Genomic DNA, 23630 nt, shown 5'->3' with positions numbered 1-23630 from the left:
GTAATAGATGTTAAATTTACATCGGGAATAAAGAATATTAGTTTTTGGTTTTTACCCATGTACACCGATGTGTGTAGCACTGTATACTCAGTACTTTCCCGAGTCCTGTGAAAAATCACAGGCATTTTTACTCGGGTGGGATTCGAGCCCACGACCTTTGCAATTCTAGAACAGTGTCATACCAACTAGATCACCGAAATTGCCCGGTAGCTAGAGGCTGTTCGAATCCTATGTTTTAGCAGCGGGTACTGTCAACGATTTTTAAAAGATGTTAAATTTGCATCGGGGATAAAGAGTATTAATTTTTGGTTTTTACCCATACACCGATGTGTCTAGCACTGTATACTCAGTACTCGACATTGCCCGGTAGCTAGAGGCAGTTCGAATCCTATGTTTTAGCAGCGGGCACTGCTGGTGATCTAGTTGGTGATCTCGTTGATCTAGTTGGTATGACACTGCTCTAGAATTGCAAAGGTCGTGGGTTCGAATCCCACCCGAATAAAAATGCCTGTGATTTTTTTCACAGGACTCGGGAAAGTACTGAGTATACAGTGCTACACACATCGTTGTATATGGGTAAAAACCCAAAATTAATATTCTTTATCTCAGATCAAATTTAAAGTCTATGATTCAAACTTACCAAGGGCATATACTATTTAGTGCCTGTCCAATCCACACGTCACCGCGGCGTTGTCTCCGCTGCTTGGTCTTGTAGCCTGATAATGAAGGAACAATTGAGGCCGTTGAAATGACAGTCAACACGGAGAACATAAAGAGTAGCATCCACGAGTATAAATTGAAGTTCGAAACACGAGAGTTCCTGATGCAGGAACACAACGCCATTTTGCTTCGATGTCTGATTGTATATACAACGCAATACGTACTAACTAAACCGCACAGTTGTAGACCATACTATATCAATCGGATGCCTCAAACTGTGGATGTGATTATTCCAACTATATAAACATAACCCGAATTGTGATGTTGTACAAATTTCTCACAAAAAGACTTCTTCTGAACAATACTGTTCTTGGAATGCACATCATATGCAACCACTTTCACAATACGTACAAACAGGTTTTTCCTTGTTATGGACACAACTTCATGGTTTGGTTCCAATAACAACAACCACCGGAAAAAAAGATGTCGCGCAAATTTCCTCTGTGCTGGTGGTTGGCACTTCCTCAAAAAGATGGGTAGGTCAACCAGTGGTTTTGGAATAAATTAAACTGTGCTACTAGGCGTCACCATTTTGTGATGCGTCAACGTAACGTGTAACGAATACAAGCCAATGAGATCAGCAATTATTATTTACAGGGGAACCCCCCTGAAATGTTTGTGCTTCTTTTCGCATGCGTCATAAAGCTACGTCATTGTTCGACCTTTCCATGGCAAAGCAGCCTGTAACTAAAAAGTTACCTTTTTTGAGAAAAGCAAAACAGAGATTGATTTGCCATAATTGATAAAAGTGTACAAAAAAAGAGGGCAGAGATGGGACATTTATAGTCAAAACCATATACATGGTATGCCTTTGAAACACGCCCCAAAATTTACCAAGAAATTATCTTTTTCATACAAGAAAACAGAATTTTCGAGTGTTTAGGCTGTTTTGCCATGAAATGGTTACTACACTCTATACTTCGAAACACGGTAGTGACAATGCCAATTTGAAAGTAAAACCATGAATTGTTTAAAACAATAATATAACACTATCAGTATCTACTTGTGTTTTCCTGCATTTCCTTTTAAAAAGCACTCGAAGTGCCTACATACTCTATATTATTAAAAAGTTCAAGGCAATTTCTCGTTTGAACATTTCCGCTGAAAAAATCGTTAAACGCAAATCAACATGATAAAAAAAATTTAAAACATTAGTAAGGTGAAATTTTGGCTCAAATATCTTCTTATTTCTTTCCCAATTTCCCATTGATTATTTTCTGCATGTGGCAGATGTCAAAGCTTTCATACATGCGAGTGGGTTTGTATGGCATTCATTTTGAGGATTTTTTTTTTTTTTTTTACTTTTATAGAGAGGTCCTCACTAGTCGGTTCTTTGTTTCCATGGGTCCTCTGTAGTCAGTTGTGTACAAAACAAATGTGACCCGCTCTGTGAAAATGAGTCAGATGTAGGCAATTTCAGGAATTGAGTTATATGCATGGCTGGAAAGAACACATCAGCAGAAGTAATTGGGTATGTGTCTAAGCTTAGGGGTGTATCGCGTTGCTGAGTTACTCCCGTTTGAAATTAGCCACTACACCATTTTTTGTGAAAAACGAATTACAAGTAAAATTATGTTTTAAACCAAAATTGTGTGCAAAAGGATACAAATCAGACTTAAGAATGATCACAAAATGCCTAAAAGTAAGTGTTCTAAAGGTTAACCATGCAACTAAAGATGTTTTTTATTTTTATTTTTTGACATTAATTTTTCCACATTAAACTGCCCATAACTTAATGTTGCATTGGGCGACATGTGACTCATTTTCACAGAGTGGGTCACAAATAATTATAGTATTACAGTAACAACAGAAAGTGTCCTCGAACGTAATGGTAAAAATTATGTATACACATTCAAACCGAAAACCTATAACAAAAGAGGACAATAGATTCCACGAATCGGGAAAGTCCACAGTTGGAAAACGTGTAAAAAAAACACTAGGAGCTGTTGCAAAAAAGGGTAGAGTATAAACACAAGAGGGACACAAGGAGGTACACGGTTGCAGGCGTAAACACACTTGGTTGTGTGTTTTGGTGTTTTCGAACTTAAACCATTTACCTGCTAATAATGTTGATGATGCCAAGCGCATTTCAGCCGGTCGGTCACCTGGAAAACAACAACAACGTCAACAACTGCTTTGTTTATTCCCATTTAAAGGAACACGTTGCCCTTGGGTAGGTCGAGTTGGTCTCTGAAAAGCGTTTGTAACCGTTTGTTATAAAATGCATATATGATTAAGATACTTTAAAAGTAGAATATAATAATCCACACAAGTATCACTCGAAATTGCGTGGTTTTCCTTTACCTCGTCGACTAACACGGTCGGCCATTAATGGGTCGGCCATTTATGGGAGTCAAGTTGTTGACTCCCATAAATGGCCGACCGTAATATTTCGCAAAGTAAAAGGAAAACCACGCAATTTTGAGGCACACTTGTGTGGATCATTGTATTCTACTTTTAAAACATCTTTCTAAACATATGCATTTTATAACAAACGGTTACAAACGCATTTTTATAGACCAACTCATCCGATCAAAGGCAACGTGCTCCTTTAAAGAAACAAAATTGAGAGAAATTTGTACATGACTGTTTTGAACATAACATTATATAACATAACATAACATAACATAAAAATTAAAACATATGAGGCGCTATTCCACCAAGATCATTGTAAGCGCGCATCAAAGCAATAAACATGGGAAAAGGTGAGTCTTTAGAACATTACGAAATCATGTAAAATCAGACCTGCACTATCGTTACTCTAGGCCTGTATTGGCAACTTTAACATGTACAATTCGCCATTTTACTGCGTATGGTGGTCAGTGAGGTTAATGAGCTTCTTATTTGATTTCATGTTTCATTTTAACTTTTATAACCTTTTAATTATTCTACTTCCCTTTTGATGTCTTTCTTTAGTAAAATGTGGTTATGTTTTTCTTTTATAGGCAAGGGTGTAATCTGTTTCTTTTCTTTTATTTTATTTTTTTTTTTTATATTTAGGTGTGCCTTTTAAAAGAATATTGCGTATGTCAAATCTATTTTTAACTATTGTATTGACTCTGTAATTTGACCTTCGGGGCACAAAGTTTTTAAATTATAAAGAAAAAAAAGAAAAAAAATACCTTGGCATTTTGATAAGAACACCCTCTTCACAATCAAGGCTTCACCAGTAGCAGCAGTTTCTTCCTCCAAACTTTGCCATAACAGTGTTGTTTAGCTTGCATTTTTTGATACGCTGCCATCGCGAAAAAAGAACAGCCCCCTTGTGATAACTTATTTTGTTGAAAGGGTGTCAAGTATGAGATTTAAACAAAAAAAATGTGTAACAAAAAAAATTAATGTTACGTCATTGTGGAAGCGCCATTTTGTATAGCCGCTTTGTTGCAGCATGGGGCTATAACAAAGCAAACTCCCATACATTACGTCAAAGTATTGTCGTTTTGATGCACGCCGTCAATGGCAGAGAGGGACGTCTTTTTTAGTTTTTCACAACCTTGAGGTTTGGGCGTAACTTTTGGATCAATTACGAACAATTAAAAAGTGCTTAAGAGTCAGTTCAGGTAAATAATTGACATACTTGCTCACGGTCAAAAAATGAATTCATTTTATACTTTGTAGGTGGAAGGGCCTTGGGGTGCAAGTAAACAAAATTGCATTTTCAATTCCATATATACCCCGTTGCCATGTTTACGGCTCATTTAGTTTTTTGGCAATTTTTGGCCGATTTTGGGGTCTGAATAACTGTTTTTTTAGCTCATTTAGCTTGCATTTTTTGATACGCCGCCCTCGCGAAAAAAGAACAGCCCCCTAGTGATAACTTATTTTGTTGAAAGGGTGTCAAGTATAAAATTTAAACAAAAAAATTGTGTAAACAAAAAATTAGTGTTACGTCATTGTGGAAGCGCCATTTTGTATAGCCGCTTTGTTGCAGCATGGAGCTAAAACAAAGCAAACTCCCATACATGACGTCAAAGTATTGTCGTTTTGATGCACGCCGTCAACGGCAGATAGGGACGCCTTTTTAGTTTTTCACAACCTTGAGGTTTGGGCGTAACTTTTGTATCAATTACGAACAATTAAAAAGTGCTTTTAAACACTTTTAAATTACATTTATAATTACATGATAATCAAACACACTATATTAACACGGCATTCCCATACACGTTCAAACACAATCGCTCAATTGTTGAGTTGGTCCTTGCCGGTTAATAAAAATGTCATGGAAGTAAACTTCACTGCAACTTCATACTTGAAACAATCTTTTGGCATATAAGTTGTTGCGATTAGTGTCACCTTATTAGGCGGTTTCGGGCATAATATGACTGAAATATTATTGTCATGACAACTTCTATACATATTTTAACATGTCAACTAGAACTTCATTTTGAGAGTTACTTCCTCATGAAAATTGTCCACGAAACGCGAACGAAACCTAACGAATAGGCATCAATGGCTACGACCAACATGCCATACAAGGAAAAGCCCATGACGTTCGTCTACATCACCATGAAACCAAACAAGTTGACAACATCTACAAGTACTGAGTTGAGCTTCCTGCAGACAAATTCATTGGGAGGGAATTGGGTTAGATCTTCTCTTACCATTCGATGTCCCCAAGATCGTGTTATACCTTAGTAGAACTCCATATCGTCAGAAAACCAATACCACACACTCCAAAGAAACCTTCAACTTCATGGGTCAGCTAGGTTCGGTAAAACAAATCTGAGAGACAAAAAAATAAGAACTGTTTCAGTAATGTTTCAGTTATTAAACTCATTTATTTATTTATTTATAATTTACTTAGTCATTTTCTTTTGAAGGGCGGGGGTGGTGTAAACACAAAATATTACTTGAAGAGTGGACTTTGAACGGATATAAGAAAATTGCCTCTTGCGTGAATATTTTAATCAGAACTCGGTACCATGCCCATCCCATGACGTATACCCTCCATTTTTTGCCCGTTAATTGTCTGACTTTTTCCAATATTAACTCTAGAGTCATGTTGTAAAAAGCATGACCAATATCAGGGTCAGCTGTTATCATGGCAGGGTTTTATATCACGTTCAAATCGTTTTAAAAGGTGAGATGTACAACAAAAAATGATCCATCATTATCACTACAATTACATTACAACCGATAGAGGGCGGTACACCTACACGAACTGTTATTAGGGTATAAACTGGCCCCTGTCTTTTGGTATTTAATTTCCAGAAGCACTGTAAGTCTCTATAATAATAAAGATCAGTGTCCAGAACCAGTGATGTCATTGAATGGGAGATTTTGGGAAGCTAGGTGGCAGCAGACTTACCAAATAAATTTTCTTCGTAGTTCTGAGCGGGCGCACATGACCGAGAACAATAATTTTACCTGGTAAGTCTGCTGCCACCAAGTGTCCCAAAAGTCTCCCATTACATGTAAGTAGAATTTGACTGTGAATCTATGTGTTAAATGAATGCAGTGTCCAATGTGCTCCTCCAGCATCCACAGTCCCAAAAAGCCCGGCCCTGATGTTTATATGGTATAAACTACTGCTTAGCAAATTTCTAAGCAAAGAGAAACATGAGTGGGGCAACAGTTGTAACAATATATAAACTTTGGGGGAAATCGACTAGAATCCCATTTTAGCTAAAAGCAAGATTTTTTTGTTTTAAAGGAACACGTTGCCTTGGATTGGTCGAGTTGGTCTTTGAAAAGCGTTTGTAACCGATTTTTTATAAAATGCATATGATTAGAAAGATGTTGTGAAAGTAGAATACAATTACCCACACAAACATGCCTCAAAATTGCACGGTTTTCCTTTTACCTCGTCGACTAACACGGTCGGCCATTTATGGGAGTCGAGGTAAGACTATTATTTATTCACGGAGCGAAACATTCAAGGAACTTACTACCAAAGTGCCCCCACCCCCCCCCCCCCCAACATCAACAAAGTATTTAAAATACCCCAACATCATGAATTGTTGTTCTTCTTTAAAGGCACTGGAAACTATTGGTAATAACTCAAGATAATTGTACGCACAAAAACTCAGACCCATTAATAATAATATGAAACATTTTGAGAAACGGCACCCTCTGAAGCAACATATAATATAGTTTTCGAAAAAGAAGTAATTTTCCACTAAAATATTTGAGGTCGATTTTGAGACCTGAGAATTAAAGCTTAAAGCTTACAATATTGTGTGACAAGGGTGTTTTTCTTCCATTGTTATCTCGCAACTTCGATGACCAATACTGTCTGAGTTCAAAATTTGCACAGGCGTATTGTGTGCGTATGAGACACACCAAACGAGAGGACCGGGCTTTGACAGTCACCAATAGTGTCTAGTGACTTTAAAGGCAGTTGACACTATTGGTATTTGTCAAAGACTAGCCTTCACAGTTGGTGTATCTCAACATATGCATAAAATAACAAACCTGTGAAAATTTGAGCTCAATCGGTCATCGAACTTGCGAGATAATAATGAAAGAAAAAAACACCCTTGTCACACGAAGTTGTGTGCGTTTAGATGGTTGATTTCAAGACCTCAAGTTCTTAACCTGAGGTTAATCAAATCCGAAATCAAATTCGTGGAAAATTACTTCTTTCTCAAAAACTATGGCACTTCAGAAGAAGCCGTTTCTCACAATGTTTTATACCATCAACCTCTCCCCATTACTCGTCACCAAGAAAGGTGTTATGCTAATAAATATTTTGAGTAATTACCAATAGTGTCCACTGCCTTTAATATTCAGTAGTTTGTTTGTTTTTTGATTGAGAAGAGAAATGAAGCAAGTTTTAGCTTTTTTTGAATTGTATTAAAATTCCACTCAGCTGTCGCGTTAACGTTAACTTTACGATATCGTGTACAGTTAAAGATACAATTGGTACAAACAAATCTTGAAGATCACAGACTTACAGTAAACTTACACGGTCTAATGATGAAGATAGTAGAAAATATCCCATGAAATATTTCTGTCTGAAATGTCATAGTTGAGAAATGAATACAATTAACTGCCCGTTTGGAGCTTATCGCTCAGTGAGCGTTTTTTTATTTTTTATTTTTTTTTATTTATTATTGTCATGCAAGATGTATTTTAAAACCAGTTTTCACTACTTTCTCGACCGATCTAAAACTTCTACGAGTTTGTCAGTTGTTTGTGGTATATTAAAGATGGACTATAACGGTACTCCTACATTAAAATCACTATCAGAACTTGTTTATGTTGTGTTCAGCTATCAATTCATTGTTGTGGTCATGTTTTTCTCCAAATAATTTTGCTACAATTTGACCGAAAAAATTTGACCTCGATTCTTCGATTTTGAAATTTCCCGCCCTGTACTGGTTCCCGGCTATTAAACCAACACTGAAATCCAAGCGGATTTGTAAACCAGCGGACGTTATGAACGCGGTCAAAAAATGGTGATGTCATACCCATGAAGCAACGAGAGTAAACAAAGATTACGCCATGTTACTCCGTGTGTTGTGTATGCGTTTTCATCCACACTATAGGCGTGCGTGTGTGCTACGAAGCTTTTTGTTTCTAATGTATCAGCTATAAATACTGCCGACTATTAATTGGTTGTTTGTGGATGCACTAGAAGTTTCAAAGTTTGTGTAAGAAGCCTGGATCGATTCCGAAATTTAAACCTCTAAGCATCGAGAGAATTCAGGGGGATCTTCTACCACCAGGCCCCAGCCAGTGCTGCTTGTGCATGCTACGACGTCGGCGGGGTCCCTCTGCCGTGGCCCTGGTCGCAAGTGGCCGTGGAACAGCAAAAGAATCAAGTGGCATTACAGAAAAGAGAGGGAGAAAAGCCTGGTAAGTACTTGTTAATAATTTTTAAAAATCTGCTACTGAGAAACTATCTCCATTATTAATTCAGGCCCAATACATGTACATGTAATTGTAATAAGAAAAATAGTAAACAATCTCTACCCTTTTCATACAAGGAACAATCATCTTGTTGTCAAATGACACGATGTTCATGCTCTGAATCTGACCCGACTACCATACAATAGCTACATAGTGTATTGACTCTGTTGAGTGATGAATTCATGTAGCCACCCAAGTGCTTTAGGCATGTTTATGCCCTGGTTTACACTTTCTGGCATGTTCATGCTCAACCATGTGTGAACACTATATTAATCCATTTAAAAAGTTGATTGTTACAGTTAACAGTTTATTGGCCTCGCTGACATGTATTTATATTGGTCTATACTGGATTGCTGGACATTGTTTTTGCCAAAGCTGCCTAAGAATTGTTCGCTTTTTTTTTTAAGGCACAGCTCAAAAATATGTTCAAACTCCCATCCATATAATTGCCCATCCATGGTCATTCAGAATTTTTCTCTCCTAATTCAGGAATTACCAATTCCAGAGAAGTTTAGTCTGAAGTTTTCCTATAGCTGTGTTTATTGGCTTGGCACGGTTAATTATGGAGTGTTTACTATATTTGCATTTGTAAAATAGGGCCAGTTCTTTTTCAGCACTAGTTTTTTTATTTATTTATTTATTTTTTGTTTTTATATTTTTTTGTACAGAAATAACTCGCAGCTCTACACTACAATGAGAATGCAGGACGAAGACAATGCAGTACGGAGACATGCTAGCCAGAACTAGAAATGGAGACCTAAGATTCTCAATAGCACTTTAGGTAAGTAGTAGGCCTATGCATGCAAATTTTCAGAGGATCAGATGATTTCTTCATTTTTAGTTTTTCAGCTGCCCCTTTGAAAACTGTTCACGGTGGAGGGGGGGGGGAGGGGATGGGGTGTTGAATCGCAAGAACCCCCCCCCCCACCCCGATCTGTACCTGAACAGTTTTGTACTAGGTGTAGATCTGGGGGAGGGGGGTAGTTGGAGGTCATGTTTTCTATCAGACATAAAGAAAACCTGCCCCCTTGGTTTTGTTGCATGTGGACTCCTTTTGTACTGGTTTTGCGTTAACTCCTGTAAGGTTCTTTTCAAAATTACGCCAACTCAAAGAGAGATTGTCAGTACATGGTGTTACGTCAAACCTTCCGAGATTGTATTTCTGCCTTGTAAATTTTCAAGAAATCCCACATAACGATTATTTGGTTTTGTTTTTTATTTTTCATTAAACAGATACGCATAGAATGCATGCACAATGCACTTGTTCATTGTCAGCAGGGTGACAAGACATGAAAACAACTCCATCCGCAGCTGATGTGTAACCCCCGTGTCATTGATATCAACCTTCACCAGCCGGAAAAGGATGCAACAGCTTTTTTTTGGGGGGGGGTGGGGGTTCAAAGGTAGTGGATTCAACTTTGTTTGAAGAAAGAATGACCTGTGTCCAGTTTCATGGATCTGTTCATCACCAAATTCTGCGCTTATGATCACTGTTCTCTGCTTACGTCCAAACGCTAAATTTCTGAGCTTACTTTGTAAGCGTAGAATGCCTGGTATAAACCAACTATGCACCCATGACGGGCAAAAGCAAAAATTCGCTGGTAACCTGTGAAACGCGCTTGATGTAAGCACAGAATTCCCTGCTTTCGCAAGTGCCGATTCTTTGTTTACAGTATGCAGATCCATGAAACTGGGCCCTAGCTAGCCTGTACACATTGATTTTTTGGTGCTTTTTTTTGGTGGGGGGGGTCCATGGAGGTTCTTGTTTAAAGAAAGAATGACCTGTGCCCAATTTCATGGATCTGTTCACCACCAAAATGTGCGCTATGGTCACGGTTCTCTGCTTACGTCCAAAGGCTAAATTTCTGCGCTTAATACTTTGTAAGCGTAGAATGCCTGGTATAAACCAAGTATGCACCCATGACCCGCAAAAGCCAAAATTTGCTGGTAACCTGTGAAACACGCTTGACGTAAGCACAGAATTTCCTGCTTCCGCAAGAGTCGATTCTTTGTTTACAGTAAGCAGATCCATAAAATTGGGCCCTAGCTTGTACACATTGATGTGGGTTTTTATTTTATTTTTTATATATATTTTTTTTTTTTTGGGGGGGGTAACCAGGGTAGTACAATCAACTTTGTTTAAAAACAGAATGACATGGTCTGTACACAATGATTTTATTATATTCTTTTAATGTACAACTTAATTTACAATTTACAAAGAGAACCACAGCTAACTAGGTACATAACATGGCTTAGGTTTTCTTTTTTTGGGGGGGAGGGGCGTTGACAGGGTTGTATAGTTAACTTTTTTTGATGACGGAATGTTCAGATGATTTCGCTATCACTAGGCAACCTTTTTTTCAATTTTGATATTTTAAACTCAAAAATAAACTATTGTCGTTTGCAAATACATACAGTTTTAGTGTTGTCGTTATTATGGAGGTGTACATGGCTTCTGTTTTTTGTTTTGTTTTTATATTTCTGCTAACCAAGTTGAATGTTGTTACCATGTTAATCATAGTGTATCGTTGACAACTGGGGACAAGTTTATTGCACATAAGTGCTAAATTAATCAATTTGAACCACACACCTAATTTTATAAGCCATAGTAATTTACATTTTGTGTCTTTCAGAGGGGTGGGTGGTTCAAATTAAATTAATCAATTTGAACCACCCACCCATCTGAAAGAAACAAAATGAAATAATATACATTTCTACGTAAATTATTATGGCTTATCAAATTATTTCTCACTCCCTCCGGATCATTATAACTTGGAAAATTGTTACGACTGAAGACAAATAAACCAAAGCAAAGCTGCCTAATCCGTTGGTGGATACGAAAATCCTTCCAACTGTACTGTACACGAGGGTTTGGAAACGTCCTTCGTGTTGCTGCCATCAAACATGATGTCAGTGGCAGCGGTTGAACGGACAAGATAGTCCTAAGCTCACCATTTGCTGATAATCATCATTGCAGTGTTTTCTGTAAAACAAAACAAAAGAATTCATACAAAATTATTAACAACAGATGTTTGGTTTGCATGGTGAAGTGTTAATATTGCATGTGTGTACCTGAATTGCTTTAAAACTATACCTATGCCAGAAGGCAATCATAATCCAAAGTAGCAGTTACATACATGTACATGAGATATTTGTGTAGATGCACATGTGTCAACCACCACGCAGTTACTTGGTGGAGAAAAACAACAACATAGGTTATCTACAATATCAGTTTAAATTGATAATGTATGAATTTTGCCAACAAAGTATAAAACGCAAGACAAAAATTACCCCTCCCCTCACATTTCTACTGCCTAAGTCAGTGCATGTGTTGTTCACATACATGTATTATAACGTGAATGGAGGTAAACAATAAACCTTGTCCATCATGTTCGTTCATGTTTTAATTTAGTCAAGGATAGCCTTCAACTATTTTTGGGAGCAGAAATAAACTGATCAAACGAAGCATCATTCAGTATAATTCATGAAACGTTTTGTGGCCTTACCAGTCTGTCTTTAGCCGTCGATCATCAAGGTTTGGCTCATCGTCTTCGGCCTGACGATCATCGTCCCCGGGCTGGTTAACTACATGCACTCATAACACGTCTTCGGCTTCTCTCTCGTCCGGTGAGCTCCCCTTATCGCTAGAGCCCTCACTTTCCTCTGAAGTGCCTCCCTGAAATGCCTTTTCCTCATCTATACTGTGGTTTTCCCAAGACCCGCTGCCATCGGACAGTTTTGCTGTTTTTTTGTGTCAAAAAAATGCAGCCTATAGTGTCCGATGTTATTCCACATTCAACGTACATGTAAAATGCACGCACACGATCGACCTGACACACTGTGTACAGAGCTTCGGTACGTGGTGTGACGTCACACACTGTGTATGAATGGTTCGTGGGTCACCGGCTTTTGCCGAAACTGAGTTTTCTGGGTCGGAGTACGCCGCGCGAATTTGTGTTTTTTTTGCATGAAGGTAAAGGTTTTATTGAATACTACTAAAATATCAGTCCTTATTTTACATTTCTTGTACAAAAATAGTAATATTGGCTATATCAATAATCTGTTATAGTCCATCTTTAACATAAATCATAGGCTTACACCGCCATCAAGTGTTTTGTTTGCAAATGCCAATTCTGAGTGTGATGTTCCTTTAATAATTAAACACAAATGATTTAATTATGACAACGGACATCGCAATAGATGGGTGTTTACCTTCCAGGCCAGTAAACTTCTTTGTAGCGATCACACATTCCGTTCCCTCTTGGATATACACGCAGCGGCAGTGGCCGGCCATCCACGGTGACCGGGCAATAGAAGCTCTGTCCCCCATGAGCCTTGTGTAGCAGCTCTGGTCCCCTGTGGGCTGTGTTTTGCACCCAGCTGTGCCCCCGTGAGCTGGTAGTTTCTACAGATGCCTTGGAGAGAAAGCTAGGCCTCCATTTTAGAGCTATATGGTCCCACGCAGTGAACATGAATGTCGACCATTAATACTCACTCTGTGGCAAACTAACTGGCTCCGTATTCGTGTGAATTTCTTCATTAAAGCTTGATATAAACTGTTGAATGTTTCCTAGAATGTGTAGTGACACAATGGACGTGTGCTGTTTGAGCAGACGATAAACTGTACAGCGCTGTCCAGATCCCATTCGTTACCTCACGTGTTTGATCCCCTGTTGTTGTCGAAAATAGCGCGTTGCAAAAAATAAAAACTCATGTGCATAACAAGGAGATTTGCATAATAGTTTTGCCAAAGTCTTGGGTAAAGAATGCGGGGAATGCGCCAGATGCATGGGAACACCTGACAGAATAAAAACAACGCTGTGTGCTGTTTCAACGCTTTGGTACATAAAAGGGGTTTTTTTTTCTCAAAATGCGCAGACGTGGTGATTTAGGGGGGTTATCAAATCACAGGTGGAATTGTCTGGGTAATTTGTATTGCAAGATGGTTGTGAGCAAATTATTAAAGGGCGCTCTATTAATATCTTTGGATGTGATCCCTGGCTACAGAAATAGTCTAGACCAAAGGGCTCTAATTAAGGAGGTGAGCGGCATTTTTTGAGTAAAAGTTGGTACCATATCTAAATTACCTAATTTGGGGGGTGCTGATTTCGAAAATGATGGCTACTAAGGCTAATTTTGAGTCTTTGTCCCTAAAAAGAAAATCACATTTAAAACAGCGCAGACGACAGTACTTTACATGCACAACATAGTCAGGTTATACTGTTGTCCGGATTCCATACAAGCCAGGTCCAGTTAGGTCAGGTATCCAGTTCAACGTTTTGAGAGTTGATTTGAGGTCTGGTAAAACAGTAGTGTACGGTTGGTGACTCCGAACTTTGAGGCCCAGAACAAAATATAGATATGGAGAGCGCCAGTGTAGACCTTTATCACAGTGTGGCCGCATCTTGATTTTACTCCATTCCAACCCATTGTAACCAAACTGACGCTGAACGTAATAATAGTATGGTGCCATGTTTGCGCAATGAATGTTAGCATTCTAGTTACTTCTATCGAAAACAGGGAACATGACCAAGATGGTGACAGCGTGATAAAGGTCTATGTCGTGTTTTGTGTTTAGTTTACACCAAAGTTTAAAAGAAAAAGAAAGAAATCGGAGCGGTTTCAGTATGTCACAATAACAAAAGACTCCATTTTAATTTTTAGCACAGAATATCATTATCGAAATTTTACCCGGAAAATGATCACGGACAACAATCAATGCAGAAGCCCCACCCCCCCCCCTACCAAAAAAATAATAATAATAACTACAGATAATAATAAAACTAAAAGTACTGTTAATTAATAGAAATGGGGAAATAACTTAATCTCTACCACTCTCCCCTTAAAATTTATTAAGTAGTATACTTTGAAAAGATAAGAAGTGGTGCTAGAGACAATACAATAGCATTAAAGTTATCTACTCTTTGTCCAACATCTCTACGTCATAAACGAAACCCTCTTTATTCTCTAAATCGTCTGTGTACATAAATTTAATGAAATAATCCTTATTTACTATTACAGGCGGACACTGGTTGGTTGTTGTTGTTGTGGTAAATTTTGATTTTTGAAATTAACATTCACAACATGTATTTTCAAATAATATTTGTATTGAGTAGATTTGTGTTGAGATATGCGTCAAACATTGTACCTAAAACCAGTCACCAATCAACTTATGTTAATTCTTGTAAAAGGGATTGGTCGCATAGTTTCCAATGAGCCACAAATACATGAAATACTTGCTTGCTGTATTGGGAGCTAATTACCGTTATTATAAACTTACATGTGCTCATATTTGTTCTTAGTCTACACTCATTACTACAATCTCTCGAACCTCCGAAGTCTCCCGAACCTCCGATTATCTACTCCGCGGCAGTAGAATAAAGCAAGACAGTTCTCTAAGAACAACCCTATCTAGCAAGTAGATACACACATGGTGTTACCGCAAACCAAATATACATACAATCTCGTTCATAATTCGTTGGGCATCCCAGGTCCCGAAGACCATTGACTCTCATTACAAGCGTCGTCTCAGACTGGTCCCCTGTCTTCAGGATAAAGACGGGCACGGATGTTACGGGTCAAATGATTTAATTTGATACAATGATTTCATTGGATAAACGTCCAGTGACGTAAGCTTTCCATTTGTTTTCATTGGTTCGAGGTGGTGTTTGTCAGCTGCACTTTTGGTCGTCCGCATGCGGTGTGCATAATAGTTGTATAATGATGTGCATTTGTTTGTTGCATATAACATGTAATTATGATTTGACTGCAAATCTCCGCTGAGAGGTCAAAGGTACACTTGTAAAGATCAAGGCTGGTGTCTGGTTTAAGTCACGAGCTTCGAAGTGTGACGTCAGATGTTCAGGCTAGGTTGCCCGTTGCTTTCCCCATCATCTTTAGGTTGACATTCTGTGTATGTTAAAAGTAAATGTCAGTTTTGGTTAGTCCATGAGGAAGGATTCAGATAATTGTGGGTGAAAAAAAGTCTCCAAACAATATTAATTCGAAATAAATAAGTTATCAACAACTTTTGGACTTACTAGTACCAATCTAAGACCCTAACCTCTTGTTCAGTTCAAACTCACATTTATTTCCATTCTCCATGAAAACAGTACAAACAAGTAACCAATAAACAAAGCTTTTTAAAAAGGCAGCAAGTATGCAGGCATCATCTTTGATACAAGCACATGTTTCAGTGTGCACTGAATTGCTTAATTAAAAATAATATAATGCTTATTTAAATAATTGAATGTAACACCTCCATTCTCACTACGTTCTGGGAAAAATGTAGTCATGTTGCATGGACGTTGTTATTCATACTATACTATCACTCAACTACCGCAATCCCCGCTCACTCCCTCCTCGTCGCGCACATTACTGTATTCTTGCAACAAGCCTACATTTTTCAAAACGTAGTGAGAACGAGATCGGTGTGATGGAGTATAAAGTATCGTTTACGAATTCACCTTTTTGGGGGTCAACCCAGAGCACTCCATCTGTGCATATGGTTCAGCGTGGTCATAGCTTCGGATGGGTTCCCAAATCGGATGTTCCAACTGCAGAACGTCGTCAGACCCTCTGTCGCGCATCTCCGGTTCCTCGTACTGCAGAATGTCGGCAGATCCTCTACTACTTATCTTCGGTTCTTCGTACTGCAGAACGTCGGCAGATCCACTACTGATCTTCGGTTCTTCGTACTGCAGAATGTCGGCAGATCCTCCACTACTGATCTTCGGTTCTTCGTACAGCAAAATGTCAGCAGATCCACTACTGATCTTCGGTTCTTCGTACTGCAGAGGTTCAGCAGATCTTCCACTGCTGATTTTCAGTTCTTGGTACGGCCGAAGTTCGGCGTATCCCCCGGGATCGGTGGTCTTCAGTTCCTGGTATGCCGCCACACTCTTGTCTGACTGGGCATTCTCATTATCATGGGTTGTACGGACTTTATTCGTGAGTCGGCTCACAGCTAGATAACCATCTTCATCCATTTCAACACTGTCCACAATATATAAAATAAACCAAAACACGTTAGTAGTGTGTACTTGTGGTTATTACTCGACAAATTAATAATCATGAAAACGTACTTGGTAGACAGCACTGGCGAGATCTATTAGGAGACACTGTTAAAAACGACTCATTTAAAGTTGCATACATTTTTTTAGACAGAAAGGTGATTTTTCACACACACACAAAATTGAATAATACCAATTGTGAGAAAGCTTCAGGCATCTGAAGCACCAAATTCTATAAATTAATGGTATTTTTTTTCTTTCCAAGTTTTCTTACAACTTAAATGACAATTTTGTTTCCAAGGTGCGTTATGTATGCATATGTTGGGATGCACCAAGTGATGATTAAAAACATACTGTGGCAATTTCCAAAAAGGTTTAACCGGACCTTTTAATCGAGCAATTTTAGTCAAACACTGGAGGCTTCTGTTCTCATATCACAACATAATAGTATCAAATACTAATTGTAATCATAATGACTTATTCTAAAATAGCATCATAACGTACTCATTTTGACTTGTTGACGTCACTTTCGTCAAAGTCGTCCTGATGACGTTGCATCTCCGTCGATGTAGCGCCACCAAGAGGCATGTTGCCAACGCAGTCATCGCAACCACAAGGGGAGGCCAAACGTACCAATGGTCAATGTAGGTTGGTCCCTCGTTTGGTGGTGGGACAACGGTGATTGCTTGTGACAATAACCGCGAGGTAGTTTGTGAAGACGTTAGTACAGCGGGTCTGGGTGTCGTGGTGGGTGTAGCTGGAGACGAAGCTGCAGGAACACACACAAAAATGTTTATATAAAAAATATAACGAAGGTTTGCGGTAACACCGTGTACAGATAATCTCTAATGAGTTGGGGTGGTTCTGAAAAGTACCGTTTGTTTCAACTCGAAGTTTCGATCAGTATGCTCTGTTCGTCTTCTAAGTTTCTCTGGGGTGGTTCTGAAAAGAACACTTGGTTTCAACTCGACGTTTCGGTCGGTATGCTTTTCCCAGAAAAGTATTTTGAGTGACTACCAATATGCGATTTTTTTTGTAGCAACTTGTTTTACTAATTTCTACCACCATTATCTTCAAACCGTGTAAGTTTATTGTAAATCTGTAGGCCTTGTGTTTTTGTGTCACAAAGAGTACCCAAAGCCTTTAAACAGCCACTTGAGCAAATTTGTTTATGAAGGGATGCTATTTAATCTTGTTTATAACTTGTTTGTTTACCATTTAAATGTAATTTTTATATCCTGTACACTTCTGAGTTTTTCGTAACTATCACTTAAAAAATCAGGCCAAAACCTCAAGGTTTTGAAAAACTAAAAGCACTTCTGCCGGTGACGGCGCGCGTCATAATGACAATGCGTTCAAGTCATATCTGGTAGTTTTCTTTGTTTATATCTACAAACTGCAACAAAGCGGCTATACAACTATGACGTAACATGAGTGATTACGTAACGGAGCTTTTCGCGAATCACTTGATAAGGGTATTCGAATTAATTGTTTTTTTACACAACTAAAATCTGAAGACATGTTAACTGAAATTCAGCAAAGCTCACGTCTTTTTAAGATGCCGTAAATGACAAGAAGTGATTCAGAAAAAGAAGGGGGCAGGGACACATGGAAAAAGGGGAGACACATGAACTGTACTCACCACTAGTCGTCGGTCCTCCTCCAGTTGTTGATGGTGTTGTAGTACAACGGCTGTGGAGAACATAAACCATAGTATTATTAGAATGACATAGGAATTTTTCGAGCAGTTGTCTTTTGAATATACAGGCTCAAAGTCATTCCAAGCAGAATGTCGTTTCTCTTTTCTTCGTCCCCCCTCGTTCGAGCTCTTAATGAATGCATACTTTACGTGAAAACACCAAGAGTACTCACCAGTTGATTCTACTTTCACATAAATCTCCAATGGGAGCATCGTAATAAGGATGGGTTTCCCCCTTCTCTTTATATCCAATACGTAATATGAGGCTCCCCATGTTGAAGCAGGCACACTCGTCCTTCTTCGGGCCCTCTTTACACCGGTCGTCGGGTGCTGGGTCGCCAGGGGGTGAATATACATAACAGGTACCGAGGTCCATACGTTGTGGACGTGAAAAATCACGAGACTCAAGCACTATATCGGTTTCTGGAATATTATACAAACTATGCGTTTCTTAAATAATCCCACATTCTGATATTAATACACTTTTTAAACTACATAAAATGTTTTGTAATCCAAAGGCAAACCATCTCAACAGTTCTTTTGCATTGTCAACTATTTAAAACAACGTCTAAATGAAACAAAATGGTAGTAGATTTAATAGTAGTCACCATTTTACAGGTATTTGAGCGAAGTTGTTTTTGACGGGAATGTTATGAAACTTGTTTATAACCTATTCGTTTACCATTTTAATGTGATTTTTATATTTTTGTACACTTCTGAGTTTTTCGTAATTATCGATTATGTTATTTGCTGTTATTGTTAGTGATGTTGTTGTTGTTGTTCTTATTGTTGTCGTTTTCGTCGTCGTTTTCGTCGTCGTCGTTGTCGCTGTCGCTGTTTCTACATCTTTAAGTGGACTCTGTTGTGTGGATGTCACCTTCAGGGCTAAATGCTGTCGCTGTCGTCGTCGTCGTCGTCGAAACCAACACGATTTCCGACAACACATTACGTGAGCCTAAAGATCAACTGCACACTGCGCGTGCTGACCATTTATATCCTATCCCATGAATCACCGCGACTCTTAACGACCTTTAACCCACATGCTTTTTGTTTTGCCGTGGCTCTTTGCGTTTTGCCGTGGCTCTTTGCGATTTGCCGTGACTCTTTACGTTTTGCCGTGGCTCTTTGCGTTTTGCCATGGCGCTTTCTGTTTAGCCGTGGCGCTTTTTGTTTTGCCGTGGCGCTTTTTGTTTTGCCATGACGCTTTTTGTTTTGCCATGGCGCTTTTTGTTTTGCCATGGCGCTTTTTGTTTTGCCGTGGCGCTTTTTGTTTTGCCGTGGCGCTTTTTGTTTTGCCGTGGCGCTTTTTGTTTTGCCGTGGCGCTTTTTGTTTTGCCGTGACAGTTGTGGGCCACCGTACATAAGTGTCTACTTACCTCTGAAGTTTGCCGGTGTGGTGGGACACCGCCGTAGATTCCGCGTGCAACCAATCCAGCCGCGACATTCAGCCCTGAAGGTGCAATCCACGCAACAAAGATTCAAATTAAAAATGAAGAAATAGCTAAAGGTTGGATCAATATGAGTGCAGTAAACGAGGGGGGAATGTTTCGAATGCACCAAGTTTTGACGTGAACAATAACTAAAACCAAATAGAAAGAACGGAGGATTGTTGTTGCGCATTTTGGTCGATATTCACCCACTGTACTCCTTTCTTTTTTTGAAATTGAAATTGTTTGTAATTTGTTGGACATATTTTCCCATTTTTCGTGTTTTTTTAACAAAATGTCATTTATGAGTGGGAATAAAAGAGTGACTTTGGGCCTTTATCACACGACTATGACCCTTCAAGTTTTAAACAGCCGATTAAGACTTCATCGCCTACTCTTTTGTTCCCTTAGTAACGAGTAACTGTTCATACTCAACAACAATTTATAAGAACATTTCTTTATAATACTTGAGGACCAGTTCTTCAGACTTACCAAGGGCAGATATTATTCAGTGCCTGCGCAACCCACAGGTCACCACCAACACGGCTTTGCCTTCGTTGTCTTTGCTGCATGGCCTGATAGCCTGATACTGAATGAGCCTTCAAGCCTGATGAAATGGCTGGTAAGACTAGTATCCAAGATAACGATTTGAAATTCAAAACACAACGGATTCCACATAAAAACATTGCCATCTTAATAATAATAATAATAATAAGACTTGTAATGCGCACATATCCACCCTGCTGGGTGTTCAAGGCGCAGTAAACCAAAACAAAACAAAACAAAAACACAACACAAAGAAAAACAGACACAACAAAATTAGTCATTGAAAACCTGTGACATAAGGTAAGTTTTGAGAAGAGACTTGAATTTTGCGGTACAAAGACAAGATCGAAGATTAAGTGGTAGAGAGTTCCAGATGCGTGGTGCGGCTACAGAAAAAGACCTGTCACCCCATGAGTGTCGAGACTTGGGTTCAATGAGGAGAAGCATGGAACTTGATCGAAGATTCCTTGATGGGGTGTAAACTTGAAGCAGTTCAGAAATATAGTGGGGAGCCTTGCCATTTAGAGCTTTGTGGACAATGAGCATCAGCTTGAAGATGATTCGTTGAGAGATAGGGAGCCAGTGTAGTTGTTTCAGAATGGGGGTGATAGAACAGGATTTTCTAGACAGTGTCACAATGCGGGCAGCAGTATTTTGGAGCCGTTGAAGTCGGGAAATCTGGTTGTTAGGAAGACTGTAGAGAAGAGCATTGCCGTTGTCAAACTGCCGTTAATGTTAAACAGCGTCATGTAAACACAATGCGCTTCGGCTGAGCTCCGAACATTCAATGTCCCCAAGAAGGTGCTGCCGAAAATCACTGCCGAACATCGTTATTGGATTGAATACCAATTATGGAAACATGACAATGTTTTCATCTCACTTAAAGGAAGTTACAAATTTTTTGTTTCTTGTTTTTCTTTTTCTACTCTACATATAAACCGAAAGCAAAACATAATACCCGGAACTGAATACGAAACCCTAGTAGACTCCGGTTGACACGGAAGCATTACTGTTAAATTCAACAAGTTTGTGATCCACCCATGATGTTCAAACGGATATAATACGTGAAAGTCTCTAACTTTACGTTATATTGTGTTAAGAGCAGTTTGTATCTAATCATCTCTTTCTACGCTGATGGCTGATCATTCCGCCAACGACAAAATACTTTTTCAACATGGAAGTATAAATTGCGACGTCATTAAGCCCTAATTGACGGTGTAAAAAATAGTGCCCAATCTGCGGTGTTTTGACGCCCGAAACAGGTTTAAAACATTGATCTCTATTATCTTAATAGATGTTAAATTTGCATCGGGGATAAAGAATACTAACTTTGGTTTTTACCCATACACCGATGTGTGTAAGCACTGTATACTCAGTCCTTTCCCGAGTCCTGTGATATTTTTTCACAGGACTCGGGAAAGTACTGAGTATACAGTGCTTACACACATCGGTGTATGGGTAAAAACCAAAGTTAGTATTCTTTATCCCCGATGCAAATTTAACATCTATTATATCGTTGCGGTACCCGCTGCCAAAATATAGGATTCGAACTGCCTCTAGCTGCCGGGCAACCTCGGTAGTCTAGTTGGTAAGACACTGCTCTAGAATTGCAAGGGTCGTGGGTTCGAATCCCACCCGAGTAACATGCCTGTGATATTTTTTCACAGGACTCGGGAAAGTACTGAGTATACAGTGCTTACACACATCGGTGTATGGGTAAAAACCAAAGTTAGTACTCTATTATCTTAAAAAGAGTAATGGTTATATAAGGAAGTATTTAACGGCATTTTAACGACATAAATGATATATTACGGCGTTATTAAAGACACTGGACACTATTGGTAATTGTCAAAGACCAGTCTTCTCACTTTGTGTATCTCAACATATGCATAAAATAACAAACCTGTGAAATTTTGAGCCCAATTGGTCGTCAAAGCTGCGAGATATTAATGAAAGAAAAAACACCCTTGTCACACGAAGTTGAGTGCGTTTAGATGGTTCATTTCGGTTCTCAAATTCTAAATCTGAGTTCTCGAAGTCAAGTTCGTGGAAAATTACTTCTGTCTCAAAACTATGTCACTTCAGAGAGAGCCGTTTCTCACACTGTTTTATACCATCAACCGCTCCCCATTACTCGTCACCAAATAAGGTTTTATGCTAATGATTATGAATTGAGTAATTACCAATAGTGTCCACTGCCTTTAGTACAAACTAGCGGGATGCCGCGCTTCGCGCGGTACCCCGCTAGATTAGAAGATTCTAGTACACAAATGTTGTAAAAGGTAATGTGGGGGCAAGGGAGGTATTCTTACAGGTAATATAGTTACGAACTTTGTGAAACATTTGCCTTGTTATTTTGAGGGTCTGTACGTCCTGTTTGGTTAATTTATATGGAGATGGGCAAATCGGACAATGTATAACACGCTGAATTCGGAATCAGCAGTGGTATTTGGTTCCCTTAGCAACAAATCCATAGTCACCGATAGCCACGAATTTGAGTGGTCTAAGTCTGGTCTCCCCCCTCATCAATTATCACCGCTGCTAATAGCAGAGGAGAAATCCGACTGAAAAGGCTTGTATGAAAGTGGTACCCTCTTTTAAAACAAACTCATAATCACAGCCACTATAATAGCCGCGGAGTTTATCTGACTGAAAAGGAAGCTTCGAAGAAGTTCTGGTATACAGCAGATAAACAAAAACGCGCCAGTTGGTATGGACTTAAACGACAAAGTCAATTTCTGCAAAATTGTATTGAAAATAAATATATTTAATGATTGGTTGCTATAACTGTTGAATGATTTTTGCTTTGTTTCCAATGACGTGTACACGATTTTAGAATCTAAGGCGTACGTCCAACGACGCATAAAAAGCTGTCTGAGCACCAAATAAAGTGAGTTTTCGGAACATGCTGAGCAACATCTTATCTACTGTTTTTACCACCGCTTTTGGGAGTAACAGAGCGTCGGCCTCATTAATTTTTAGTTTTTTCTCATATCAATTAATTCTCATGTAAACTTTCTGGTCAACATCCGCGTGACGAAGTCCCCTGATAAAACATCCAAGTTTATACGTTATCATAATTATCTGTGGAAACCTATACAAACTAAAATAATAGAAACGGTAATTTTATTGGTCTTTAATAACTACTCCTACATTCTCTCATTTAATTCACTTTCAGAAAACGTTTGCCTAGTTATTTTGAGGGTTTGTATGCCAGCTACCCCTACATCCTCTCACTTAATTCACTTTCCGAAAACATTTGCCTTGTTGTTTTAAGGGTTGTAGGCCAGTTTGGTTAATTTTGTATGGAGAAATTCGTAAAAAGTACCCGATTCAGCTGCACATGAGGGCTCTTTCAATGACAAAACCTGA

At 38.9% G+C, this 23630-nt stretch overlaps 2 protein-coding genes and 1 long non-coding RNA gene across 7 annotated transcripts in view; 1 reads left to right on the top strand and 2 right to left on the bottom strand.

The window, feature by feature from the left end:
* Nucleotides 1-12818, bottom strand: part of LOC139937520 (uncharacterized) — a 38932-nt gene extending 26114 nt beyond the window's left edge. For 2 of the 5 annotated variants that reach the window (XM_071932692.1, XM_071932693.1), the window contains exon 1: nucleotides 641-1164. In XM_071932692.1, coding sequence (XP_071788793.1) covers nucleotides 641-843 — 203 coding nt within the window. In that variant the 5' untranslated portion in view covers nucleotides 844-1164. Of the gene's footprint in view, nucleotides 1-640; nucleotides 1165-2777; nucleotides 2826-5321; nucleotides 5415-12786 lie in introns of those variants that run through there. The other 3 variants (XM_071932690.1, XM_071932689.1, XM_071932682.1) reach the window with 3 other exon arrangements.
* On the top strand, nucleotides 8107-10984 carry LOC139937485 (uncharacterized). The gene is made up of 3 exons (XR_011786065.1): nucleotides 8107-8520; nucleotides 9243-9355; nucleotides 9808-10984. It is a non-coding gene; the product is annotated as an uncharacterized lncRNA (long non-coding RNA).
* Nucleotides 12819-14356: 1538 nt separating the features above from the next.
* Nucleotides 14357-20404, bottom strand: LOC139937295 (uncharacterized). Its single transcript, XM_071932399.1, has 7 exons — nucleotides 20205-20404; nucleotides 19662-19735; nucleotides 18459-18708; nucleotides 18229-18278; nucleotides 17091-17355; nucleotides 16041-16569; nucleotides 14357-15483 (listed from the first exon to the last, which is right to left on the bottom strand). Exons 1-7 carry the CDS (start codon nucleotides 20402-20404, stop codon nucleotides 15436-15438), a joined length of 1416 nt encoding a protein of 471 aa, XP_071788500.1. The 3' UTR covers nucleotides 14357-15435.
* Nucleotides 20405-23630: the final 3226 nt, after the last annotated feature.

Source organism: Asterias amurensis, chromosome 5 (assembly GCF_032118995.1).
Source record: "Asterias amurensis chromosome 5, ASM3211899v1".
Classification (NCBI taxonomy): Eukaryota; Metazoa; Echinodermata; class Asteroidea; order Forcipulatida; family Asteriidae; genus Asterias; species Asterias amurensis.
The sequence above is the reverse complement of the archived record's forward strand: the minus strand, read 5'-3'. Positions and strand labels throughout refer to the sequence as shown.

Bases quoted from the DNA above. Each gene is read 5' to 3' on its own strand.
- LOC139937295 (XM_071932399.1), bottom strand. From the start codon at position 20,404: ATGGCAATGTTTTTATGTGGAATCCGTTGTGTTTTGAATTTCAAATCG. The intron at 19,736-20,204 runs GTAAGTCTGAAG...TTGCACCTTCAG, and splicing joins CTGAATAATATCTGCCCTTG to GGCTGAATGTCGCGGCTGGA. The intron at 18,279-18,458 runs GTGAGTACTCTT...TGTTCTCCACAG, and splicing joins TGTGAAAGTAGAATCAACTG to CCGTTGTACTACAACACCAT.